General features: G+C 54.0%; 1 protein-coding gene across 1 annotated transcript in view; it reads right to left on the bottom strand.

Annotated features, from left to right (window-relative positions):
• Window positions 1–15,567, bottom strand: part of PKD1 (polycystin 1, transient receptor potential channel interacting) — a 44,022-nt gene extending 28,455 nt beyond the window's left edge. The window contains exons 1-13 of the mRNA XM_033518005.1: window positions 15,473–15,567; window positions 14,875–14,946; window positions 13,405–13,574; window positions 10,613–11,281; window positions 10,182–10,365; window positions 7,020–7,234; window positions 6,045–6,157; window positions 5,838–5,964; window positions 4,701–4,978; window positions 3,448–4,173; window positions 2,382–2,513; window positions 769–944; window positions 247–380 (exon numbers count right to left, since the gene is read on the bottom strand). Coding sequence (XP_033373896.1) covers window positions 247–380; window positions 769–944; window positions 2,382–2,513; window positions 3,448–4,173; window positions 4,701–4,978; window positions 5,838–5,964; window positions 6,045–6,157; window positions 7,020–7,234; window positions 10,182–10,365; window positions 10,613–11,281; window positions 13,405–13,574; window positions 14,875–14,946; window positions 15,473–15,567 — 3,091 coding nt within the window. The remainder of the gene's footprint in view (window positions 1–246; window positions 381–768; window positions 945–2,381; window positions 2,514–3,447; window positions 4,174–4,700; window positions 4,979–5,837; window positions 5,965–6,044; window positions 6,158–7,019; window positions 7,235–10,181; window positions 10,366–10,612; window positions 11,282–13,404; window positions 13,575–14,874; window positions 14,947–15,472) is intronic.
• Window positions 15,568–20,823: the final 5,256 nt, after the last annotated feature.

Consider the following 20,823-nt stretch of genomic DNA (forward strand, 5'->3'; position numbering starts at 1 on the left):
TTCTGCTGAGACTGCCCAAAAACGGGCTGAGAGTGGTGGACCTGCTTCTTACAGTGCAGCCAAACTTCCCTGGGAAACAGAGTTAGAGAGGAGGGCAACTGCTGGAGATTTCCAGTCACTCCAGCTGCTTGCTCAGGAATCAGGCAGTGATTTCAAAGCTCTGGTTTCTTTGGAAGGTGTCTTGTACACTCCTCATACCAAAAATACCTGAGCCCCTTCCTCCCCAGAGAACCTTGCTGAGCGTACCTGGGTCTTGGTAGATGTGTGAAACATTGTGCTCAATGACAACCTCGTGCACGTTGGGATCAGGAACAAGGAAAGACTTGTTGTAGGGAGGTTTGAACAGGCATGTCTCCTGCACACCATCTCCAAAATCCCACCTGGAGAAACAGGCAAACCACGTTACACTGCACAACAGGAGAACCACTGAAATCCCAGAGGAATCCTGGCTTGTCTTTCAGGTCAGGGCTGGGTTCTCCAAAAAAAGGAGAAGCAGAATGCAAAGTATCAAAGCAGCAGCTGTGCTGAGAGGAGCACAGCACTGGTAAGAAGAGGAAGAACCCAAATTAAAGCAGTGCTGTAACACTTTAAAAGAGAAGGATTTCAGCCTGAATTACAGGTGTGTGACTGACCCCCCACTCACAGGGCTTTCACATTAACTAAACAGCAGCTGAGATGGACCAGCTGGCCCTGGAAAGAGAAACTGTGCAGACAAGGTCAGACAGGCACAGAAAGATCCTAAGTTTGTGCAAGCAGCAAAGGACTCACAGGAACAGAGCCTCCACAGCCGAGTCCACGAGAACCCTGGCGCTGAACTCCACGCTGCTGTTCTGGGGCAGCACTTGCAGGGCACCTGCCACACTCAGGTTCCTCATCCTGTTCATCAGCTCCACCGTCACGTTGTAGTTGACTGTGAAGTTGCTGACGTGGTTGGAGGCGGTGAGCTGGGAAGGACAGTGGGACAAAGAATGGGTCTGGGGTCGCCTTGCTGCCCTTGGAGTGGGGCTTTGCTGGGCTGCAGAAGCACCACCAGGCAGGGGAGCAGATCAGGGCAGAGAGAGTGGCCACGTGTTCACCACTACAGCCAGTCCAAGGAAGGGCTGGTGCTACAGCAAGAGGACAAGGAGAGGAGCTTCTCATCCTGAGGCTCTGAACTCGCCAGCTGCCCCTTTGGCTGCTCTGACGTGCCCTGCAGCTCCAGCTGCTGAACACAGGCACCTGCTGCCACCAAGGGGACAAGAGCCATCCAATTTCCCAGGGAGAGTGGCAGAAAAGTGGCTTCAAGCACAGAGCAGGGATGGGAGAGGCTCACAAAACTAAGTGCAGCTCCAGGATCCCGGTGTGGTGGGCACAGAGAGGGAGAGCAAGGCTGGGCAGAGGAGGGAAACGAATGCAAGAGACTGAAGAGACATGAGAGAAGTGGAGCAGAATCCTCACGTTTTTCTAGGCATGGAACACTGACAGAGCATCCTTCACCTTCTCACCTGCAGGAGAGCTGAGCTGCTGGCAGAGGGGTCCTTCAAACCCACTGGAACAGACCTCCTACCCCAGCTCGTGTCTGGGCTTCTGTGGATGTGCTGCACTGAAGCCAGAGCCCCCCAGGCTAACAGCACCTTGGCAGCTCTGCCAGTGAAAGCAGCCCAGGCCCTCAGCACAGTGCTGCACCCAGCAAATTAGTGCTGCACCCAGCAAATTAGTGCTGCACCCAGCAAATTAGTGCTGCACCCAGCAAATTAGTGCTGCACCCAGCAAATTAGTGAGAGCGTGGCCTGGGGGCTGAGCTGGGTCTGCTCAGGAGGCCAAGAGTCACCCTGAGAGCAGATCCAGCACCTTGGACCAGAGCAGACGCTGCAGGGCATGACACACAAAGATGTTCTGGCCAGAGATCAACTCCTGTTCCACAGCAGACAGTCCCCCTGGCCCAGATCCTGCTCCATCCTTCAGGGGCCATGGCAAACCCAGCGCTCCAGGCTGCACCAGAGAACAGCACAGAGAACACAGGAGCTCGGGGGAGAAGCTTTGTCCTGACTATGGAAGTCTTATGATGCATCCTGCCTCTGCCAGGTTCTGAATCCAGATTTCCTGCCTGCCAGAGCAGGGGCTCCCTCCTAATTCCTGCTGGGGAGGAGGGGGAAGACAGACACTCCATGAACAGAAAGGGGAACTTGGAGAAAAGAGGAGAAAACAAAGAGGAGGAACACTAATATAAGAGTAGAAGAAACTCTTTGCATTTGCAAGAGGTCAGTGAGAAATAGCAGACGAGCACAGTGAAAACCTCAACTCAGCTCTGCCTTCTCTCCCTGCTGCTTTTCCTGAGGAGTTTGTGGGATGAGATGGAAACCCAGGGGTGAGATGGTGTCATGGGAAAGGCCTTGGCTTACCGAAAGCTTGTACACAGCTGGGCTTTGGTAGATAACGTTGAAGACAACATTGTAAAAAGTGAAAGATGGCTTATCATCTACAGTCCATCGGAAAGTCACATCTGACCCAGCCTCCATCACAGGGATGTAGCTCTGAAAGGCACGAGAACATTTCACACTAGTGCAAGAGAAAAGCATGCCCAGCACTTCCCAGGAGATCTCCAGCTGAACTGGACAGGGAGCAGAGCCAGACCGGGAGGCTCCCACACCTGCAGTGCCCTCAGAGCACGGCACAGAGGTGACAGATCATCTGTGGCTCTGCTGCTGATGTAGAAATGCAGACCCTGACCCCATAAATCCCCAGCAGAGCTGGGAGCAGACCCCACACTCCCTGCTCCCACAGCCCAGCACTCTGCTCATGTGATCAGGTCCCTCTTGCTGACTAAAAAAAAACTTCTGAAATCTTTGCAGGAACAGCCTGGCTTTAGCTGCACCTGTAAGCTGAGCCTCTGACCCTCGTCCAGGAATGGTGCCTGACCCAAAGACTGAAGGGGCTGGACAGAGCAGGTCTCTCCTCACTCCAGCAGTGCCTCCTGAGCAGCCTGTGGCAGCAGGAAGGGTGAGAGGTGCAGGCACAGGATCTGCCAGAAGCAGCCAGAGCTTGTACAGAGCATTTGGGGCAGTTACTGAGCAGCTTCCCAGGGCTGTAGCTCTGGGCATGGGGGACTGGACAAAACAAGACTGCAAACACCAGAGAAACTCCAAGACTTGGAGGGGTCAAACACCTGTATCAGCTTCAGCCAGATGATAAAAGGATTTAGCAGAGCAAATCTAAACACCTCAAGGAACGACTACCTGGGCAAGGCAGAACAAGGTAAATAGTGGCCCTTCCTAACACCTCCAGTGTCTGGGGACCTGGACAGGCAGTGTTCCCTCGCAGGAGGCACTGCCTTCCCTCAGGGGTGCAGGGGGACGAGCAGCTGAGCAGCAAGCAGCGCTCCCCTGCCCCGCTCCCCGAGCCAACCACACCCTGACAGCTCCAGCTAAACCCACGAGGGACAGGTTCAGAGCAGCAGCAGGCACTCACCACCCGTGTGTTCAGCAGGACTCTGCTCTCGGGGTCGGGGGTGGCCCTCAGCCCGCGGATGGGCTCCTCCACCTTCACCGTGACCGTGATGTTCTGCGAGCTCACCGAGTTCTCTGCAAGCAGCACGTGGGTGCTGACGCCCTCGCCGAGGCTGCCCAGCTGCACCACGGCAAACCAGGTGTCGTTGGTCTCCCTGACACACAGCGGGGCCAGGGCAGCCGGGCAGGTGGCCACGAAGGGCGCGGTGCGGTTGTCCCCCAGCCGGCTGGCGGTGGCGTTGAGCCCCGAGGAGAGCTTGAGCAGCAGCGTGGTGTGGTTGGTGGGCAGGTACACCCTGGAGCCCTGCGGGGCGGGGTGGAGGACGCGCAGGCCGGACACCCGGGAGGTCAGCTGGAAGCTGCAGGACAGGTTGGTGCTGAAGAAGCCGTTGTCCACGGCGGCTCGGACCGTGTAGTGCCCCGGCTGCTCCAGCCCCGCGTTGTGGGGGCTGAGCACTGGCACCAGCTGCTCCTCGGTGTAGCGCACCCGGAGCGAGCACACGCTGCTGTTTGTCCTGGGGGGACCCACGGAGCTGGGGGACAGGCCCTGTGCCCACTCAGACCAGTTCCTTCTGTCCAGGGAGGTGGCACCGGGGTGGCACTGGAGGAACGAGCCCGAGGCCGCGTTGTGCTGGATGCTGAAAACATCCCCAGCCCTGACAAAGATGTTTTCTTTGCTGAACGTCACCTGCAGAGACAGGAGATGGTTTTGGGTTAATGCCTCACGTTAAGAGCGATCAGCACCCAACTCCTGCCTGGGAAAAATGCTGGATTTCCTGCCAGGTGGGAATCAACAGAGAAGGTGCAGATCCCAACACAGCACGGGGAGACCTTTCAGCACTGCACTCTCCTTGGCCTCTCTGAATCCAATGTGCCAGCAGAGAAATCAGCTTTGTGTTCCATCTCCACCGTGTTAATGCCATGGGAATAGCCCATGGAACCTGCACGGCCTTTTCATGGAAACACAGAATGGTTTGGGTGGGAAGGGACCTTAAAGCCCACCTTGTTCCACCCCCTGCCATGGGCAGGGACCTTCCACTATCCCAGGCATGGAGGACTGCAGGGAGCCCATGGCCTGTGTGACACTGGGCACATCCTTTCATCCCAATGGACTTCAGTGGCTCCATCTGCCACATGGGAACACCCCAAACTCACCCAAAACCCTCAGGAGAACACTGCCCCACCCACCCAGTGGTCAGAGCAGCAAACACTGACCTGATACTGGGAAGAGGGGCCAGCTGGTACCGTGAAGAGGAACTCCTTGAGGAGTTGATAGCTGGGCTGGCTGTCATTGGGCTGCAGGGACCCGGGGGCAGGGCTGCTGCCAAAGGAACTGTTGGAACACTCGGTCCCATTGCAGCAGTCATCTAGGGATGAGCACAAATTCGTCAAAGGGCACCACTGGAAACCAGGAGGACATTCCAGCAGCGTCCAGTTCCCATCATCCTGAGTGCTGGGGAACAGTTCTGTAGCGTTGTTTTCCTCCTGGTAGTCTGGAAGAAGTGAAAGAGAAATCAGTGATCTCCACGCTGAGCAGTAACACTGCTAGTGCACTTCTCTGCTCCAAATTCACCAGTTTTTCCTGTTCTGATGATAGCTCCACTCTTAGTAAAAGCTGCAACAGCAGCACATCCTACTGCTACATAAATGTCCTGTTTTACTGGAAAAATCCACCGAGATCATTAAGCCCAAAGTTGTCTCTTTTCCAGGGAGAATGAACCAATTTGCACTCTGAAAGGATCAGTGCTCCAGCAAAAGCCAGTCCAAGTGAAAGCAAGAGCTGGCCTTGACATTGAAAACACATTAAGCAACTTTTCTGAAGTTAATGTTTCCATGTCAAAGTATCAGCTTGTCAGTGTCAAAAAGGATCCTTTTGTAACCAGCCAACCCCACGGCTACAACAAACATTCTGCTGTAGAATTAATTGTTGCCAAAACTGTGACTGTTGAGCTGTTGTCCAAGGAATAAAAGGCTTTTTAGATTATCTCATCCATCAGGAAGAAATGGGCTCGGGAAAATGTTCTTCCTTGTTAACCCGTGGGGCCAGATGGACCAGAACACATTCCCATTTGACATGTGTCTACACAAAGTAAAAAGCACAGCTCAGAAGATTAATGAGCTTCTCCACATGGTCCTCACACTCACATTCTCCTCATGCATTGAGAGAGGTTTCTCCCTCTATTATTTTCTCCAGGACAACCACTTCCCCAAGGCTATGGATCCTGCACTTTGATCTCCTCAAAAAACAGAACCAGATTTCTGAGCCTTTATGGGTCAGAGGGGCCACAAGGCCAGCCCCAGTTTGATGGTGTCACCTCCAACAATCCCACAGGTGCTGAGGAGAAGCCTCACCTTCTCCATGCAGCAGTCTGTACACCTGGAACCTCACTTGGACGGGCTGGTGCAGCTCCTGTGTCACAAACTCCAGGGCAGCGAGAAACCCGTGGTGCCTGAACGCCAGCTCCGGGAACTCCAGCACCTGCAGGACACGCACGGCTCTCAGCTGCCCGTGTCCCCAGGGACCCCTGGGCAGCAGCAGGATGAGCAAACCCCCCTCACCTCCTCAGCCTTCCACGGATCTGCCGGCACAGCCTCGCTCACGTTCCTCACGGCCTCGTGTGCGGCGAACTCAGCGTCTCCCTCAAAGAAGTTTTCGGCGTTTAGGAGAACTCCTGTTTGCAAAGGAAATGTTGGAACAAAGCCCATGAGACTCAGCAGGGCTTGAGGCCGTTCCCTCCACCCTGTGAAGCTGCAGCAGGGCTTGGACCACTCAGGAGAGCAGCAGCTCCATAACCCTGCACCTTCCCTCTCCTCACAGGTGTCTTGATTTCTTTCTCATCCAGCACAAACAACATTTTCTTTTGCAACGTTCAGCAGTTTTGACTTCTAGGAACCACGTAAGTAATTCTCCCTTCCAACAACTAATGATTTGCTTGGAATTTCTGAGCACCAGGTGCACCTTCTCATCCTCCCTGTGCCCCTGGACTTCCTGGGATATGTGGCCATGACCAGCTGGTTTCCAACAGTGGCGAACACTGGTGGCTCTCTGGGGACTGGGCAGCTGCTGCTGCCCCTCTGACCAGGCCAGAGCCCTCTCTGGCCATGGCTTCTCCTTCCTACATAAATCTTCTCCCCTGTTTCATGTCCCTTCTCTTTCTTACTTCCTACACCACTGTGGAAGATTTGGGAAGCTGCATATCCGCCTGCACAGCACATCACACCTCACCTAATCAACTTCTGAGCAAGCCCAACATCTCCTACAACACACAGTGAAGGCAGCACCACGACCTCAGATCCCTGCAGCAGCACAGACTGCTCAGATAAGAAGGAAAAGCCTTTTCCAGTGCTTTGCCTCAGAACTTTGCTCCTCTCTCTCCTGCTCGTGGCAAGGACCGGCACAAGCCAAACTCTTCCTTTTGGGTTTGGGAACATTGCTGCAAGTCACACTCATTTTGTGGTGATGCATCCTTCTTTTTCCATGGCAGTGAGGGGACACTGGCCACTCTGGGGGCCAGCAGGGCGAGCAGAGCCCACCTGGTGGCTTGTACTCGCAGACGTAGCTGTGCTTGGCCATGCACAGGTCTGTGTTGCACTGGCCCGTGGGGCCCATCCGCACGCAGTGGTCAGCGTTGGAGGGATGGGGTTCTCCTGGCAGCCAGTTCTGACAGCTCTCCAGATTAAATCCTTCCCCTCTCTGCTGCGCTCCAGAGCTTGCAAAATCATTGAATCCAATCCAGACATCGAGGCTCCTGCAAGAGGAAAAAAAAAAAAAAAAAAAAAAAAAAAAAAAAAAAAAAAAAAAAAAAAAAAAAAAAAAAAAAAAGGAAAAAGAAGGGGGAGGGGGGGTTTCAGGAAATCATGAGTATTAGAAAGAGCTGGGAGAGCTGCCATCTATGGTTCTCTCTAAAAATACCAACAACAGCTCCATTGGGGTGTCATGGGCTGCATTTCATGGAGCCTTTTAATTACTGAAGGGTTTCAGTATCCACTCTACCCCCAGAACCTCAGGAACAGCCCCTCCACAGCCCAGCCCAGCACAGCCCCACTCTCCTCCAGCCTTCCCACCTCTGTCCCAAGAGCCTGGTGAGGGTGGTAGGCCCTGGCACAGGTGCCCAGAGCATTTGTGGCTGCCCCTGGATCCCTGGCAGTGTCCCAGGCCAGGCTGGACAGGGCTGGGAGCTCCTGGGACAATGGAAGGTGTCCCTGCCCATGGCAAGGGGTGGCACTGGATGTTTTAAGACCCCTCCCAACCCAAACCATTCTATGGTTCCATGATTCTGTGACCAGCAGGGTGACTTGAGCCTCACCCTGCTCCAAGCAGAGCATTGTGTCACCAAATGACCCTCCCAGATTCTGCCAAGCCTGCTTTGAGTCATGAGCCAAGAGGAAGGATCTGGTCACACAGAACTGTCTGGGAAAACTGAATCCCTTAGAAAACTTGTGCTCTTCCTGTGCAGAGCTGTGGGATTTACCAGCAGACAATTCTCCACCACAGGTGGGACTGGCACCGGTGCAGGATTAAAGCTCAGCAGTGCCAGGTGTGGGAGCTCTCCTGGATGCAGCTCCTAGAGGTGATGAGCTCCTCAACCATGGAAAGGGGGGACAAGCAGAGGCTGCAGCACTGCAGGCAGCTGAACCCCACACACACAGGACACTGCCAGGCTCCTTTTAGGAGCTGAAGTGTCCCTGCCCCATTTGGAAACTGGCTGAATCCCAGCAGAGATCCTGGTGGGAAGTGCTGAGAGGTCTCCCACAGCCACAAACAGCCTGCAGAGCTGCTTCTAATCGCACCCAGCAGAAAGGGAGGCATTTGTTCCACATTAACTTCTATTAACTTCTCCATATTTCCATCCTGCACCCTTCCAAGTGCTCAGCTCCTTCTCCACGCTCCCTCCCGCAGGTGGAAATCAATCCTGCCATGCCCCAGCGTGCTGCCAGGGTGGTACCACAGCCCTGCAAGGCAGACTGGGGAGATAACTGGTGCTAACTGGTGCCTCTCCACCCCCAGGCTCACGCCAGATGAAATGATTCATGAGGTCACGCTGAAAAATGATGACAAAAATAACTTGTTCCGTGAATCAGTAGTTTTCACTGCAAATGAGATTAAAAAATAAATAAGGGCTGTGTTCTGCTCCTGAACCACTGGCAGGGAATTAGGGAGAGCAGGGTAGGAAACTGCCTGCCTGCTGCCATCAGGAAAACTCAGTGGAGATTTTCCTTTTCTAATTCCAGCTATGATCTAACTGCAAGTCATTAGAAAAAAAAAAAATATAAATCAAAAAGTAAGAAAGAAAGGAATAACTAAAAGACAAGCTGCTGGCTGGCTCCCACCCTGCCCATTCCATTGCAGGGGGAACAGGAGGACTCTCAACAGCCTTTTGTAAAGCAAGATGTGAGATCTGCTCTGCCTCTGAGGAAGGACTGAGCTGTCTTGTGGAGCAGGAGGAGCAAAACAAGCCTGGGGAGGCTTGGAAGGGCAGAGAGGCTCTCTGTGCTGCCCAGAAAGTGGGGACCAGCCCTGGATGGTCCCATCCTCTGCTCCTGCAGGGAGGGAGCAGCTCAGCACATCCCACACCAGCAGCAAAGGAGAAGAGACCTGCTCAGCACCCTAATGGGAAACAGCTTCTGCTTCTGCCATCTTCCCAAAAGAAACGATGGAAGCTGCACATTCCAAAATCCTGCAGCTCAGCCCATTCGCCTTTTATCACCAGGGAAATCACATCCTGGAGCTGCCTCCTTCACGTTTATCTGCATGGATTAATAAAATAAATACGAGGCCTAGAGGGGGCTGGGGAGCCCAGGGCTGTGGGGCAGCAGCTGGGGAACAGCCCCGTTCCCTCCCAGGCCTCGTGATTTCTGTGCGCCGCAGCTCCACACGCAATTCCTGCACATCCCAGCACCCACGAGCAGCTCCTAAGCCGGGCAGAGGGACAGCCTCCCTTCCCCAGAGCAGGGAACACGTGTTTGCAATCCCAGGATGCGGCCCCGTGTGAAGGGAACAGGGCACGGATACAAGTTTGGGAAGAAGGGGCTGCGAGGCCTCGAGCGGGAGCGTTCAAAGCCCACGTCACACGCAGCTGTTCCCTTCCATGTGCTTTCTGGGATGTGTTTGTGAGGAGCCCATCTCCCACAGCTGCAGCTGGGAGTGCTGACAAGGGCTGTCAGGCCCTGAGAGCTCTCCTGGTTGTCCTCCCTCCCCCGGAATGACTGGCTGGAGAAAGGGCGCTCCGAGGGCGGATTTAATCAAAGGCTGACACTTGCAGCACTCTGTTTATAAAGCCCAGTCCTGAGGTGGAACAGATGCTGCTGGAGAGGAGCACTGCTGCTTCCCAGGATGAGAGACAGGAGGGGAAAGGCTCTGGGCTTTGGGCTGCAGCTGTGTCTAAGGGCACAGGACCTCTTTTCACATTTCAGAGGCATCCACAGGCACAAACACGGGGTACAAGAAGCCCAGCAATCTCTCAGCTCCCAGTTGTGATTTCCAGCCATTCTGCCCCATTCCTCTTTTCCCTCCACAGCCTTTAAGGAAAGAAACCAAGTCCAGCAAGGGCTCAAGCTCTGCTGATTCCTCCTCTGTGCTCAGCAGCCTCCCCACCACCTCCTCATGCTCAGCCTGCGTGGATCCCTCTGCAGATGTGTCCTCAGGAACCCAAGAGCTGTCCCTAGGTGATGCCAACCCTTCCCCTCCTGTCTCACCTGATGACATGAGCAACCAGGAAGCTCTGGATGTCGGGGCTGCTGACAAAAGCCAGGTCCCCATTGCCCAGCTCCTGGCAGTGCCGCTGTGCCTCCAGCCACTCCGCCTTCTCCACCACCAGCTGGTAGCAGTGGTTATTCCCCGGGAAAACCAAGCCCTCAGGGGGGCACATGGGGTGAACTGCTGCAGAAAGGACACAAGGGTGATGTCACAAGGGTGATGTCCCCTCCACGGGGACCTCCACCTCCACAGCCCCACCAACCTGGGCAGAGGCTCCGGGAACGGCCCAGCCCTGAACCCAACAAACTGTTTTGAAGCCCAAAACAGGGAGCCAGGAGTGCCCAGAGGAGCCACCCTCACCCCTCCTTGGGAAGGGAGGGAAAGGGGGGGCCCAGGAGCCAGTGCCCCCCGTCCCAGCAGCCCTGCTCACCCCTGCCCAGCTCCCCGGGCTCGGCAGTGATCCCGTAGAGCACGGCCAGCCCCGTGCCGCCCCTGTTGCGGATCCGGATGTCCAGGCTCTCGTTTGCCACGACCAAGGAAGGACATTGCAGTTCCAGCTGCTGGGGTGGAGCCACCACCTCAATCTCTGCCTGCTCGTACAGGAGCCTGGAGCCCACGAGGATGGTGGCAGTGACATTGTAGTGCCCGGGCAAGGCGTAGCTGTGCACAGCTGTGTGTCCAGTGGTGTTGAGAACCTCGCTCTGGTCCCCAAATTCCCACAGTAAAGTGCTGACAGCAATGGGAATACTGACATTGAAGAGCACAGGCTGGTGCAGGCTGTAGCGGGGCTGGAGTCCTGTGAATGACACAGGCAGCTGTGCCTGGAAGGGCGAGGGGACGAGTGAGGGGCCACCACAGGCCTGCCCAGACAAATGCTCAGTGCAAAATGGCAAACAGCCGGAGGAAGAGTTTGTTTCGTGGGCAGTTCCACACAAACACTGCCCCTGGGAGCTGAAACCCCCATACTCCTGGCCTTGGGAGTAACAGAGGGCACTGCAGGTCTCCTCGGTGAGGTTCCCAGGGTGCACAGACGTGAAGAGGATGATAAGTTCAGCTTCTTCGGTGTGGTTGCCTGTCAGACACGTGATGTACTGAGCTCCTGCAGGACAGAACAGAAGATCCTCTTGCAAAACAGACTCTGGGATGCTATGGACTGGTGAGATCCTCCAAGAGAACCACCCCACACTCCTGGGAATGGAATTCTCCTACTCAGTTCCTACTCCGAGCATTTCCTTTTTGAGACTTGCCTGGGAAGTCTTTAATCCCCCAGCAACAGTTTCCAAACTCTTTATGCTAATTAGTGATGACAGAAATAACAAGCCAGTCACACAGATTTATGGAGCAGCAGCACTCAGTAAATAAAACGGGGCTTTGGAGAGCCTGACACTCCCATGGGACATGGAGCCACTGAGTCTGACACTCAGAGGAGCCCACAGGACCTGCTACCAAGTGAGCCATGACAGAAGGGTGGCCTTTGGTGCTTCCCTGGCTTGGTCAGTGCAGAATGTTCCACCATGTGCTGCCTGGGACATCCAGCAGCAAATCCCAAAGCAACACCCATGGGCAGGGACACACTGGGGACACAGGGGAGGCACTGCTGGACCCTGCACCAGCCCCACTCCCTGAGGCACCTTTCTCCATGGGGAGAGCCAAGAGTTTCCCTCCTGGCAGGAAAACGTGGTGCTGGAGAGGAGAGGAGGGCAATGCCAGGCCCGGCTGCCCCCGAGGGAGGTGCAGGATGCCCAGGGGAACAGGGACACACAGGGGCTTGGGCACAGAGCCACGACAGCCCCAGAGGAACTGCTCATTCCCTTGAGTGTCACCCCTGTTTCTGGCCTGCACAGGGTGGGACATTTCCCTGCCACAAACACCCAGGCAGGGCCTCTCCCTCGGCCTCTGCCCACGCGGCCCGGCCACGTCTGCACCGCTGTTGCTGCTGGTTGCTACAACATCTGCCCCAAACATCTCAGCAGCTCCAGCCTCGTGTGATCTTCCCAGACCAAACCCATCCAACTGTCCAGCTTCCTCCACAGCCTCCCTGAGAATGCTGAGCCACTGCTCCTAAGAGCAGTCCCCGGAGAGGAGCACGGCACGGGAACTGCTCTGTTTTCCACCACCAGCCTGGTCATTCTTCATCCCCTGCTGGTCACTGAGAACTGTCAGGAGCTGGCAGGCCATCCCAGCCTACTCCCATTACACTGAATTACCCAGAAGGCAGCCTCACATTATTGTTTCCACACTGGCTTAAAGTAGTTCAAGAGGGAACAACTAATTATCAAGAGCAGTAACAGTGCCAAGTGTTTTTCCCTTTGAAAATTCCTTCAAGATGCTGCAAGCTGGGGTAGCTTTGCTGGGGGAAGAGGAACAACCACCACCTGGATTTTGGTCCTGGGGAACACTGTGCCTCACCAGGCAGCTCAGGGTCCCTCAGCCTCATCCCTGCATCCTCCTGTGACACAGGTCTGGGTCCTCACCCCTGCATCCTCCTGTCACACAGCTCTGGGTCCTCATCCCTGCATCCTCCTGTCACACAGCCTCATCCCTGCATCCTCCTGTGACACAGCTCTGGGTCCTCATCCCTGCATCCTCGTGTGACACAGCTCTGTCTCCTCATCCCTGCATCCTCCTGTGACACAGCTCTGTGTCCTCATCCCTGCATCCTCCTGTGACACAGCTCTGTCTCCTCATCCCTGCATCCTCCTGTGACACAGTTCCCAAATTTAAGGAGATGCCTGCTGCCTGCCACAGGGAGCCCTTGCTCTCTGTCCCTCTCTCTTACTCCAGAATAATGGAGCATCCAGGCAGGATGAGCTTCCTGAGGGCTCTCCCTGTGCCGTTCTCCTGGCCAAGCAGCCAGCAGCATGCCCCTGGAGCAGGTACATCAGGGCAGTGTTCATTCAGCTCTCCCAAAGTGGAGCCCTGCCACCTGCAAAGACCCAACTCAGCCTGTCCTGGGGTGCCATCACCTCCCAGGAGGTTTCAGTGCTTGAGGTCAGCTGCTCAAACCCTGGGAGAACGAAAGCCTGAGGCTGCAGATCGCATAGCCAGAGTCCTGTGGTGTCTGTGACCAGAGTTAATCTCAGCCCTTGGTCCTCACACAGTCTGTGTTACCAAAACCTGCTTAATTCCATCAGAACTGGTCACTCAAGGTCTGAAGAGCCCCCAGCTGCCCCTGAGCCCATCACTCCCAACCAGGCACCTCCACCCCCAGGCTCTCCTCACCACAGGTGGCATTGAGGAACAGGACATCGAAGAGGGACAGGTTGGCCACCTCAGGGGGGTGGGCACATCTCGTGTCCGATGCCTCAAGGACTCTCACTTTTCTGTCTTCCACCCAACGGGGCAACCAGGACAGTTTGCAGTCACAAACAAATGGATTCCAACTTAAGTTTCTGTCAGAGGGAGATCAGAACAAGTTAGGGATTAATGTGACATGTGCTAAGCCTTAATTACAGCAGTGTGCCGATCCCTCCCTGCTCCCATCTGTGCCACTCCACTGAAAGGCTTTGGAATAACTGGGAGAGGAGTTAATGAATAGGGAATCAAGCAATAATTAACATGATTTTTCTAGAGGATAGAATTAGGCAAGTACTCCAAGTACTTTTTTAACTCTACAAATAATTGTTGCAATTAGAAGCAAATGACAGACACAATCATTTATCTAAAATAATCTGCCATGCAAAAGCCCCAGGGTATGAGGGCAGCCTCTCCTGCTCAGGGAGACTATTTACAGCCCCATTAAAACATAGCTAAGGGAATAAAACTGATCTGTCAAAAAAAGAAATGCAAAGTCAATGATAATCCTTCCACGTGGCAGTTCAATGAAAAGAGGGAAACTTTAATTGCAGCTAAACTTGGTCCAAATGACAGCCTTTGGCACTCAGCTGTGAGCAGGACAGGGCTGGGGATGTGTGTGGAGCTGATGCCAGCAGGGCTGGGCGATCACAGGGCTCAACCCTGACTCTGGGGCTGGAAGCACCACTTTGGCACCAGGCTGAGCAGGACAGGCTCCTGGGACCCAGCCCTGGGCCTCTGTGTCTTTGCACAGCCCCTCGTGAGCCACACTGAGAATGCTCTTTGTGTCCTGTCCTCAGGGACAGTGTGAGCTGAGCTCTTCTCTCTGGTTTGCACAGGGTTAATCCTCTGGCTCCTCCAGAGGCAGAACTGCCATTTGTGCTGTGACTTCAGGGGTCTCTCCTAGAAATGTGTGCCTTCCCCTCACCTCCCTTCACGTAACACTGAAAGACCTCACTTAAAACACAAAACCTACGAACTTGAATCACTTGAGGACAACATCTTCAAGTGACTTGGACGCCTGAGTCAGGACCTACCATGCTGCAGGAACCCCTGGATGCTGCAGTCCCCAGCTGTGACCATGCACACAGCACAGACTGGCCCAGAGCATGGCCAGAGACAAGAAGCTCAGGAGAGAAGCCAGGAAGACAAGAAGGCAGCAGGTTGGAGATTCCCAGGAGACAGAGGCAAAGATGAGGAAGAGGTCAGGACTGAAGGACAACAGGAGCAGGACACAGCTTGAGGAAGGACCTGGAGACACCCCAAAAAGCAGCTGCTTGGGTGGGCAGCCCAATATCTCTCCAAGTCAGCACAGCCTCCCACCCCAGCGGGAAAGGAAGGGATGTTTCAAGGAAAGGTGTGAAAAAAAAAACTGGGAGACAAAGAACATGAACTTACATTTCACTTAAATTAAATAAATTATCAAATATTCCATCTTCTAATGTAGAAATCTGGTTGTGGCTTATATCTCTGTAAAAGAGAGAAAAGTTCATCATGTTAGAAGTAACTTCCTCATCACTGCAGCTTTTCCCTGGCAGGGTGGGCAGGTCCTGGCACAGCTGGGGCTGCCCCTGAATCCCTGGAAGTGTCCAGGGCCAGGCTGGACAGGGCTGGGAGCAGCCTGAGGTAGTGGAAGGTGCACTTTAAAGGCTTTAAGGTCCCTTCCAGTATCAACAAACATCTTGTGGTAATTCTCCTTCCCTGGCCTTGAGCTCCTCTCCATCCAGCAGTACAAGGGGTCAAGTCCTGCCCAACTCCAAATGCCAATAATCCCCAAATCCTCAGACTGAGCAGCTAAAGGCCTCAGGGAAGGAGCCCATGGACAGAACCACATGGGGCTGGGGAGATGAGGTGGAGCAAGAACAAAGCAAACCAGTGCAACAGGGCCCAGCTCAGCCCTGCTGGGGGCACTGGGAGGACTGGGGGCACTGGGAGGACTGGGGGCACTGGGAGGACTGGGGGCACTGGGAGGACTGGGGGCACAGCAGGTACTTACAGCTTTTCCAGCAAAGTCAGGCTTCTGAATAACTCAGCATCTAAACCACTGATCCTGTTATTGGAAAGATCCCTAGGGAAAGAAAAAAACCACATTTTCAGCCTTCCTTCAACCCCATTTTGTCACACCTCCATTACCAGACCTCAGAAGAGCCTCTCTCCAAGCTCCAACCAGAATCCTGACTGGAAACATGGTGTGTTGAAGGCATTCAGAGCATTTTTCCCAGCCAAGGAAAACACCTTTCCCAAAACCATAAAGCATTTTCTGCTGACATAACCTGTAAAAAGAGATCAGGAGTCTCAGGATGTGCCCTCACTCTGCAGCACACCTGGAGCAACTACACCTTGCCACACGTGCTACTAAATGTGATGCATCCTCTCTAAAGATATTGAAGTCTAATCTTTGTTCAAAGAAGTCTTTAAGAAGTACTTTAGACTCAAGTAGTAATTAACTCAGAGGAAAATTTATGATGAACTTCCAAGTGTGTTTCTCGTGCCAAAGCCCTGATCAGTAATTACACAATTGATGCGTCAACTCCATGTTTTAAACATCTTTTTGTCTCTCTTTGGAAAAGCTTAAAATGGAAGAAGAAGCAACAAAGAATATTTTCCATTTGAAATCAGGACAGATTATCATTCTAAAAGGAACACTGTTTAAAAAAATCTCCAGTTGCTCCCAGTAACACCAACAGCCTTCAGCTCATCCAAACCAAACTCTCCCTGTCCAGCTCTCTCCTCACCCACCATCTTCCTCCCCAAATTTAAATGTCAGGCAGAGAAGAAGCGATTCGCTCATCAGCCTCCACTTGTTCCCAATAAACTTCACTGTTTGTTTCCAGAAAAATCTCCTTTTTTTTTCTTTCTTTTAGCAGCATCAAAACATTTACTCCAAGCCCATGTGCTGGTTCTTATCCTTCATGGATTTCTGGCCGAGCTCCCAGGAGAGAACAGGGCTGGACACACTTTGCCACCAGAGCTGTTCTCCTGCCATCTCCCTTCTCACCATTTGTCCTACAAACACTTCCTCTCATCTCTCCTGGCTGTCTCACTCGTTATCTCTACCCCTTAATCAATTGTTTCTTGGTTTGATCTGACATTTAAACTTCATTTATCCAAATGAAAATAATTCTGCCAAACTGGCAGGAAAATGATGTACGATTCCAGGAAACTGGGGATAAGTAACAGGGATGGATGTCTCTTTAGAAGGTTTATTTTCCCTGATTTTGCTGTCTGGGAATTCTTTGCCAAGCTGAGATAGGATTCAGAAGAGTTCACCAGCAACACCAATACAGAAGGCGAAGAAATGTGCAAAATAAAAGCTCAATAAATACATTAGAAAAAGGACATTAACAAAAATATCTGATCACACCGGTGATCTCTGTCTTGGAGCAGCTGGGACAGCAGTGGAGGAGCACAGAGCATCCCTGGCTGAGCCACACCCTGCACAGGGGTCAGCAAAGTCCCCCCAAACCTTCTTCCAGCTCCCACCTGGGAGAGAAACTCGGGCTGGAATGCAGGTGCTGCCAGCCAGGACAGAGCCTTCCCCAGGGACAGCCCAGCTCCACCTCTCCTCCAACACTTTCTGTACTCCAAACCCCTCTGTCCCCACTGCTCCCCTGTGGGGAAGGAGCAGAAGGAGCAGAGTTCCAGCCTGCCACCTTACAGGGAGATCAGGACAAATATTTCCCTTCTCTGAAATACCTGGAAGTCGCCCATTTAGTTTTTAGGCAGCACCTCAAGTCCAAGGAAAGGAAATGGGAGTTTCAGCTCAGATGCCTTCCTGCTCCTCGCCCAGACAAGCAAAACCTCCAAAACAAACCTTCAGCTGCTACAAAAACAGGGCTCTGCCATTTCCAAGAGCCTCTTCCAAGGTGCTCCTTGGCTGCAGGGCAGCTTGGGAAGGTGTCAGCACTCGGATCCTGTCTTTGGGTGCCAGCACTGTGGTGTCTCACGGCTGGGGAGGGCTCCCGTGCCTTTATCTGCTGATAAAGGACCTAGGATGGCATCCTGCACACCCCAGAGCCCAGCTGGCATCGGGTGTGACAGCTGAGCTCACCCATCTGAGCATCCTGACCACAGCCCAGGGGCAGAGATGTTCCACCCCTGGCACTCCCCGGGGAGAGCTGGGGCTCAGAGCCTGAACCCCTGGAGGCTGCAGTTAACCCAAGGCCTGGCACTGTCACTTCACCACAGCTCAGATGCTGCCCAAGGATCCCCAAGGTGTTTCCCACCTGTGTCCCACACCCACAGACACAGCTGAGCTCCATCCAGGCCAGGCACTCACTGGTACCTACAAACCAAGGCAATTCCCTTGCTGCTTCCCTGCCTTCATGATCCCATGAGGAACTGGAATAAAACCTCTCTGTTTTCACCCTCCCTGACCCCCTGGGTGTGGAGCCTGCAAGGGAAGCAGAGCTTGGGTTGACAGGACAGCTGGAAGCAGCGAGGAATGGTGGATCCATTCCTGCCACCTCCAGGGAGCTGCCTTCTCCCACTGCTCCCTCCCCAACATCAATGGAAAATCATCTTGTGCCTTCCTGGCATGGGAGAGGCGGCTGTGAACCAAGCTGGGCTGCAGGAAAAAAAATAAACCAGCAAATACTGAGCAATGAAAGCCAAGGCAAAGGCTGTGGGACAGAGCTCGGCCTGGCAGTACCACAAACTGCCACGACTGTGTTTTCCCAGCCCACTGCCAGAGGAAAACCGGAGGATTTTCGGAGGCTGGAGGAAATTCAGAGCAGGTTCAAAGCAGAGCTGAAGCCAGCAGCGAACAAGGCTCTCCATTGACATTCTCTGCACACACAGCCTGACGCCCTCCTCATGAGGAGAAAGAAAAACGTCGTTTCCTGTGGCTCGGGGGACTTTAGGAACAAGCTGTGCCTCCTGGAAAAGCACAGCCACGAGTCACAACGCCTCAGTCCTGCCTCAGCTTCCAGAGCTGTGAAATGGAGCTGTGCCATGGCACTCTGTGGGACACGGGGCACCAAACCTCACCAGCAGCTAGGGAACAGGACACGAGTTACTGAGAGCTGCCCACACCTCCCAGCCCAGCAAAGGGAGAGGTTCAAACACTTCTGGAAAAGGGAGGTGGTTTAGTGAGGAAGGTGAAGCTTTGGGAAATAAGGGAATATTCAGCAATAAGGGCGTCAACCTGAGCCTTGGGAGCCTTCAGCTCCATCCCAGCCCTGCTACGACTCCCTGTGTGATGCTGAGTGCATCCCTGTGTGGATACCCACAGCCCAGCTCAGAGAGGGGATGAGGATGGATCCATCACAGACACCACCAGCCCCACCTGCTGCCCATGCATTTGGGGAATTCTGGAGGAAAAGGCATCAAGAACCGGTTCCTTCCTCAGCTGCAGCCCTGGAAGAGGGAGGGAACGGGAGGGCTCGGTGCTGATGGAGGGAAGCAGGAGGGAGCAGGAGGGCTCGGTGCCACCCACTCCATCTCTCAGTGATGCTCAGAAGCCCCCTCAGAGCCAGCCCAGGGGTTATTCCTGCACCCTGCTGTGGCCAGGCTGGTTTTGGGCACTGCTGTTTGCTCCCTCATTCCACAGAACATATAATGTTCAGCACAGTATGGGCGGCCCTGCTGCCAAGCCTGATGTCATGCTCTCATTATGTCATTTGTGGGCCCGCTCTGCCTCCATTTCCCAAAAAGGGAGGGAGGGAGAGGGAGGGCAGAACTTCCCCAGCCCTTTTGGTGCAGGGAGCAGTGCCAGAACAGTAATGGGGAAAGCATCCAGAGGCAGAGAAGTGTCTGAGTGAGAGGAGCCCTGGGGCAGAGCAGGCCCAGGAAAGGTCCAGGTCTGTAACCACGACCAAGGCTGAGGTTTCTGGGGGACAGGGAAGCTCCAGAGGAGCCAGGGAAAGACAGCTCCCAGCAAAGCCCAGCAGTGCTCCCATTGCCCCATCAGGCAGGTTGTGGCTGTCCCTGGATCCCTGGAAGTGTCCCAGGCCAGGCTGGACAGGGCTTGGAGCAGCCTGGGATGGTGGAAGGTGTCCCTGCCCAAGCCAAGGTGTGGGGCTGGATGGGCTTTAAGGTCCCTTTGAACTCAAACCATTCCAGGACTCTGTGAAAAGCCAGGCTGCAGCATTCCACAGCCTGTGACCAGAGAGAACCAGTGACAGGACATGTGGGATGGCTGCTGGGACAGAGCGAAGCCCAGAGCTTCCAGAGCCTTCCATCACCTGCCAGATCCAGACTGGCCGAGAGATGCCCTGCACAGCCCAAATGCTGCCTCCCACGTTGCCATGGCAAACACTTCCCTGTCTCCAGGAACAAAAGGCAGCGTGGAGCTGATCCTGCCTGACACACACAACAGACTTTCCAGAAAAGAGCAGGAAAAACTCTGTGTGCTTTTGCCTGCCTGAGCCAGGAAAAATTACAGGTTTTTGCTGATCTGATTCCTTTTTTCCTTCGTCTTTTGGCTTGCACCTCTCCAAGGAAGCACAGCAGAGGCAGCAGCACTTGTGCACAGAGGTGAGGATAGAGATTATTTCCACAAATGGTTACAGAGATCTGAAAAAGCCTGGATTTTCCTGTGTGCTGGGCACAGGGAGCAATGCTGTGGTCCTGCACAGCCTCACAACTCCCCTGCACCAGGAGTTCTCTGATCTTCATCCCCAGTTACTATTTTCAGTCAAGCTGAAGCATTTCCCAAGGCAAAAGGATTCCAGCTCCAGCACACATCACCCCCAAAAGCTGCAGCCCAAGAGGGGCCTTTCACTGGTGGCAGGCAGCTGTGAGCACCCTCATCTACCCGAGCCTGTCACAGCACGATGACAATTTATTTGTTCATTTTCAATTTATGAGTTTCAAATGCTGGCTCAAGTCCTTGGCTCTCTCTGAGGAATTCGCCCCAAAAGACTTTTTCAGGAAAATTCATCTAAAAATGGAATGTTTTCCTTCCTACAGCAGAATCCTAATTGTTGATACGAAATGCAAGGCGAGATGAGGATCTTGGCAATGTTCTGTACACTCTGTGCTCTGCTGAAGGGAGCAGGGAGCTCCCAGTGTGTCCCCACAGGGCTGCAGTGCCAGGAGCAGACCCAGCTGTCTGTCCCAGCTCCTGCAGGACCACGAGCAGGTCACTCCATCACTGTGGGCTCCCTGAACAGGGGGATGAAGCAACCTCACCTCCCTGCCTCATCCTGCTCCAGCCTCTCCCTGAGCACCAGCACAACAAAACCCCTGGAGCTGCAGCAGTAAATCCAAGGTTGGGGGACACAGGCTCTTCACAGCTCAGGAAAGGGGTGAAGGCTCTCTGTGCCCCAAGAAGCAGGGACAGGGCAGAGCTGAGAGCTCAGGGCACCCCAGGTGACACAGTTCATCCTCCACTCCCTCCACTCC

The sequence above is a fragment of the Parus major genome, chromosome 14 (assembly GCF_001522545.3).
Source record: "Parus major isolate Abel chromosome 14, Parus_major1.1, whole genome shotgun sequence".
In the NCBI taxonomy this organism is placed as follows: Eukaryota; Metazoa; Chordata; class Aves; order Passeriformes; family Paridae; genus Parus; species Parus major.